The sequence below is a fragment of the Haliotis rufescens genome, unplaced genomic scaffold (genome assembly GCF_023055435.1).
Source record: "Haliotis rufescens isolate VD_foot unplaced genomic scaffold, xgHalRufe1.0.p SCAF_5, whole genome shotgun sequence".
NCBI lineage: Eukaryota > Metazoa > Mollusca > Gastropoda > Lepetellida > Haliotidae > Haliotis > Haliotis rufescens.
Window position 1 is genome coordinate 22,448,108 of NW_025964223.1, and position 6,268 is coordinate 22,454,375.

Genomic DNA, 6,268 nt, shown 5'->3' on the forward strand with positions numbered 1-6,268 from the left:
ACCCAGAAGATTTCATAACAGAAACCTTCAAACAAGGTGCACACACTGAGTACAACAGTATCACAAAGAACAAAATTAGCACTAAGCATATATCCTGGGAAAGTCATTACTATATTATAGCTCCCCTTTCTATTGATAAATACCGTGGACCCACCGTAGCTTAGTTTCAGAAGTGACATCACCATATTCAACTCTATTATCACCAACCTAGCACAGAATTGTTGAAGAATCTTGTTTGTGATCTTGAAATCACCAACCATCCAAAATACACTTCTGAACATGGACGCAAGTTCGGCTTAGATCTGCATTCAAATTCGCAGCCATATTAAACCCTTGTTGACTGGTGAAGATCTGGAGTAGAATAGGTCTTCAGCATCCCATGTTTGCCATAATAGGTGACTATGCTTGTCATAAGAGGCGACTAACGGGATCGGGTGGCCAGGTTCGCTGACTTGGTGATGTCATCCATCGTATCCCAATTGCATAGATTGATGCTCATGATGTTAATCACTGGATTGTCTGGTCCAGACTCGATTATTAACAGACTGCAGTCATATAGCTGAAATATTGCTGAGAGTGGCATTAAGCAACAAACAAACCCTTGTTATCTTTAATCAAAATCAGGAGACTGTTATTAATGAAAGTTTAGCTGGAAAAGATGTTTCCTGCATACTGTTTCAGGAAGGAGGAGACTGCCGTGTATTTGAGACCACAAAAGTTAAGCAAATTCTAGCGATATTGTCTCTAGGTTCAGTCATGAAAGAACAATGCAATTTGATCGGCTGTCTATTTTTAGCATCAGTCACTCAAACAAAGCTTGGTGAAAGCTCCAGGGTAATATCACAGAAATGAGATATAATATGCTGGATAATCAAGAATGATTAATGTCTGTCAATGATCTGTTCTTCAGCTATTGACTGCGAGTTGAGTCAGTGGGCAGACTGGCAGGAGTGCTCTGCAACATGCGGTAAGAAATCGGTCCAGGTCCGGCGCCGGAAGGTCCTGCAGAAGGCCAAACATGGCGGCATTCCCTGTGCAGCCCGGAGGGAGAAGCGGTTCTGCAGTTTGCCGATGTGCCCAAATGAAGATGTATGAGTCTAACAGTACATTTTAGATGAGGCTAGAAGAATAGATAAACTTACTTTATGACACAAACACTGTAGGTAGGGTGAAGAATCCACATAGTAATGGTGGGCATAAAGGCAGTGACAGATGAAAGCAATCCAATCTCTCCCGACAAGTTTGCATCCATCCGAATTAATTTCCATTTCTGCATGGCATGAATTAAATACATTGCAGAAGCATGTATCTAAAGTTCTACTTTTCCTAAGAATCTCTCTAAATCCAAACATTTAGCCCTTTTCCTGTTGCTCTCCTTACTTCAGCGGTTGATTTGACAAGCTGTTCAGTCATGCTAATTCTGTTTGCTTAGATTATTTTCTTTTGCATGAATATTATGAAGTTAGTTGTGTGACTAATATTACATGGTGCTGTATCTATGGTGAAACTAGTAATGGCGGACATTTCTTACTCAAAGAAATAATAACACAAATATATAATATGATCTCATTATTACCGTTTTTTTAGTTTAATATCTGTATGTTTTCTTTTGATGTTGGAATTCTCGCTTTATTAGATAGCTTCTGTGTTTCATCACCGCTTTTCTGTTCGTTTGTGCAAATACTGTAGCTTTAACCCTTTCAAAAGCAGGTTCTACTCTAACAGCACAGTATTGTGTAGTTGTAGACAGTCACTGTTGGAAGGGTTAAACTGCGTGTGGCATAGTGTCTCGGGTTGCAACCAAAGACATGGCACCATGGGTAATATCATCGTTGCAATGTCCAGAACGGGAATAATAAGGGTTAATTTATGTACTGTTTCAGCTGGAGAAGGATATGCGTAGGTTTATGCTCTACCATCGGCGCTACTAACCAATCAATGTTTGCGCACCTGCAACCATGTGACCTCTAGTAACCAATCGGCAGCAAGACTTCAATACATCGTGCCTTGACCTCTCATGGGGAAGAGGTTACTTTCTTGCCAAGCAAGAGCAAGCTATCATATCAAAACTCAGTCTTGTGACCATAGAGGACAGAGCTTCAGTGTGTACGACTGATGAATTTCAGAGCGTCTGTTGCCGAGACTCGACAAGACTTTCAGTTAGATGCAGTTGTTGGTCCCCTGTTGGAAGACTGTTGGCTAACCTGCCTTCTGTATATAGATGTACCTTGTGTCTGTATGTGCCTTGTTAGAACTGTGACATTGTGTTCATGCATGCATCCAGCTAGCTCCGTATACCGACGCCAGTCCTGCCTGTATATGCCGCCATCCACCTAGCACCATTGCAGGTGTGCGATACTAACCCTGCGCTCTGCATGTATGTAACGCCACCTGTATCTGTAACCCAATGCTTGTCCACTACCGTGTGTTCCAATTTAACAGGTTATGTGCCTTAAGTACATCACAAAGGGTATTGAATGATATATAAATTATGATATTTTCTTTAAGGAAAATAACATGAACTTGCACTGTGCACTTTTCAAGGAAAGTCATGGATGAATTTTGTTTCTTCAAGTGAGTGATCTAATAATTGCACTGCTATCTTTAAGTAAGTGCACTTTATAATACTGAGTTAATACTCTCAGCTGCGACAGTCAAAATAATCACTCTGTGCACCATGCACCACCAACATATCCTGTCACTGCTTGACACCACTTATTGCTTAGCTGGTCTAAGGGAGGTAACTCCAAATATGCAGAGTCACAGCAATAATGTCGGAACCTACTGGTTCATTCTGTGCACATTCATGAACTGTGTAAGCATACTTGTAATACAGTTACTTATTACCAGGATATTTTGTTATCCATGTTTTTCAAATACCATAATATGATGTTTTTATTTGCCATGTCTGGGTCACAAGATTTTCTTTATAAATCACAAGTTCTGTATCAGGGATTTTACTATCTGTTTGATGTAATTTTAATCATAATTTTAAACTCCAATATTAATTTTACTCATAAGCTGTCAAGATTTTGTTCACTATCCATAACAGAAAAACTCTAACAGAAATACTTACTGCATTAAAAGCTTTACTAAATTCACATGATATACTTTAAAATGTAAAATTTACATTGTTGGTAAACAATATGTATATTCCCTGAAAAATATTAATGATATTAAAAGATGTGTCAGTAAGAAATATCAACCATTTCTCCTAAGTACATCTGTTTCCAGATATTAATCTTTATAATTGAGTAATTCAAAATGAAATATCACAGTTAAATTTCAAAGTAAAACAGAATGATAAATATTTGACACATATGATTACATCAATACTTGATTTCTAATATGGCAAGCACACAAAATAACTGTTAGTTGAAGACACTCTACAGAGTTAACTCCACAGCACATGCCGTAGTTATTCTAATAATGTACACACTAAAAATATACCCAAAATGGGTACTATTTGGTAACCGAAATATACCTACTTAATATTTGCTAACGACCGCACCTTTCACAAAGATGACTATTATGGTCCTTAGGAAATGTTGAGTTGTATATTAGAATCCAATTATTTTGACGTCTGTAATTTTTTACTGAATGTTGTCTCCCTTTATTTGGAAATGTCGTCCATCTTACCTATTTGAATTATTAGACTGATTACGGTTTTCAGTGTTCAGACGTGTTCTGTGTTCACATTATTCTGGAATACCAGGCAGTTGTCAACTTGCAGCCATTGTTCTGCAGCGTTGCGTCAGGTAAAGGCTAGAATTTCAACTTGTGAATTGATTATTAGTGATTTGTGAAAGGTTTAGGTGACGACTTATCATATTTGAGCTTGCGTATGAGATTGTGGTGACAACTAATGCAGTCAGCAATGTTTTGTTATGTCTCATTCAATAAGTTTTGAAGACAATGATCAATAAATTTATGTTACCTCGGTGTATGACACACATCACATTGGTGATTATTGTGGTAATTGTAAATATATTTTCAAAAATAATCTCATGCAAGCAAATCGGGTTTGACATACTGTTGCTGCAGTTAGGGCTCATTTATAAATTTAGTATTTGCAAGATATTAGTTTTCTGGACATCAGCACCTGTAACTAGGTAAGACCCACTCTGTGTTTCTGCAGTCTCCTTGGGATGAGACGTGACGCACCTGAAACCCCTGGTTCAAATAATGAGATGTTCCTTTATTTTGATGTGAAATATACTGGCTGTTCGATATTTTCACCTCTTGCATAGGGTATTTTCCATCATAGAAAAGACTGTTTCATTATTTCTAGGATGGGAGGGTGTGCTTTGAGGCAGGGGGTCCTCATCAAGTTGTAAAGTGCTTTCATTGTACATTGTAGATAGTAAAGTTGTTATTGAATGTTTATGTACATTGTTTTAGAGAGGGTAGATTTTAAGCCAGCTTCCTGCATCATTCCACTTCAGTTGCTAGTTACCGTATTCAACTTTATAAGCACCCCGGGCACACAGAAGAGTGTCAAGGTTGGTTACCTTTCCAATTTCATTACAACTAGATTAAACTTTGAATATTTACAAAATATGAATTTATTTGATACTTGAAATTTTGTTTTCAAAACGTATGGGGACCCTTATTGGAACGGGGTTTAATAGATTGAATACGGTACATGAGTTTCAATGCTGAATTCATTCTTATGACACCTGGACAATATGGATTGTAAGTTGATGAAGATATTGTATCACTCAGAATCATTAACTGTTCATCATCATCATCATCATCAAGATCAAGAAGACACAGAGTGACGAAACTAGCGGTTGATAGTGTGAGTACAAATCCACGGCCTTGGACCGACACGGAATGTGTCAGGTCGCGGTGCTGTTTTGATGGATCCAGATGGGGTACCATCCTGGAACTAGCCATTATGTACAGCCATTGTGACCACACAATCCACTGTCTCCTCTTACAACAAGCCCTGGATTGGGGAGTCTTCTGACCTGGCGGTGCTTGCGACCAACAAGACAAGACAACTCGTGATGCATTTCAGACATGTTCAGCAACCATCAGAATGACTGCAGCAATTGAATATTCCATCATAAAAATACCACAAATTTCAATTTTAGAATCACCAGAAATTCCTGTTTCAGTTAATGGTGCAGTAGACTTAAAATATTTGAATATTTTACAAACCATGCTTGGAAATCTAGAATTATTTATATGTGAATGTTCATTTAATATTTTAAAATATTTACAAACATGAATGTCAATGTAGCATAAATGTAGAATCTGTCTGCACAAACTTTAGAATTACAAAAGCTTTGCTTTATACTGCAGTTGCTGGCTACAAGACTGTATATATGTGTTGTGCTTCTGCCCAAGCTGTGTAAGAGATACCTCACTACTAGATATTTATTGATGTTTATGGTATATTTGTAATACCACTGGTGCATTTAATGTCACTGACGCTCTGATAGCCACATACTATTAGGCTACCACTCATTTATCCTTGTAGACATTTTATACAAAGGTTTGTAAAATAATATATCTAAAACAATATTGTTCCACCATTAAATATTCCCAAATTCATTTTTTTTCATTTTGAAAAATAAAATTTATCTTTAAAATTTGAAAAACATTATTCATAATTGTTTATAATTTAAGGCTCTTGTAATATTTACTGCATTAATTATCGTACCCATTGTATTGAGATATAGTTTGCATAAACAATTATTTATTTTTTTTATAGTATTTAATAAATGGGGTAGCTGTCCTCTTGTGTGTGTTCATAATTTAAAAGGCCAAAGATTGAAAGATCTCGACGAATTTGATATGTCTTTTTCTGGAGATAAAATTGAATAACCTTACCTTTCTTAAGGTAAAGTATACAAAAATCATAACTAAATTGAAATATCAACGAGCAATAAATGTATATGCCAGTTTGATAGGGTGTTGCCCTCTGTACATTATGTGGTCAATATTTTGTTATGTAAATGTGATATTGAACTGTACCACTTACAATAAAATAATAAACAAAATACTACCAAGTTTGTTGACACGTCTTATTTCTTTACATCAATCATTTTCAGAGGTTTCACTGTGATTTTGCTAAAATCTGAAATTGAATCAGCAAAAAGCAAAAATGTGTTTTCTCACCAGGATTCAAGTGAGTTTATGGTGTGATGTGTTGCAAGTTAACATTCTTATTTGTTTGCTGACGATTTCATGACTTATAACATTTGAATGTGAGCAACAGTGCTGTAACACTTTTTTCAATAATGACACAAAATATGGA

At 36.5% G+C, this 6,268-nt stretch overlaps 1 protein-coding gene across 3 annotated transcripts in view; it reads left to right on the top strand.

The window, feature by feature from the left end:
- Nucleotides 1–6,016, top strand: part of LOC124111899 (spondin-1-like) — a 125,701-nt gene extending 119,685 nt beyond the window's left edge. For all 3 annotated transcript variants that reach the window (XM_046471797.2, XM_046471807.2, XM_048384604.1), the window contains 2 exons: nt 911–1,089; nt 1,884–6,016. In XM_046471797.2, the coding sequence (XP_046327753.1) occupies nt 911–1,089; nt 1,884–1,931 (227 nt within the window). In that variant the 3' untranslated portion in view covers nt 1,932–6,016. The remainder of the gene's footprint in view (nt 1–910; nt 1,090–1,883) is intronic.
- Nucleotides 6,017–6,268: the final 252 nt, after the last annotated feature.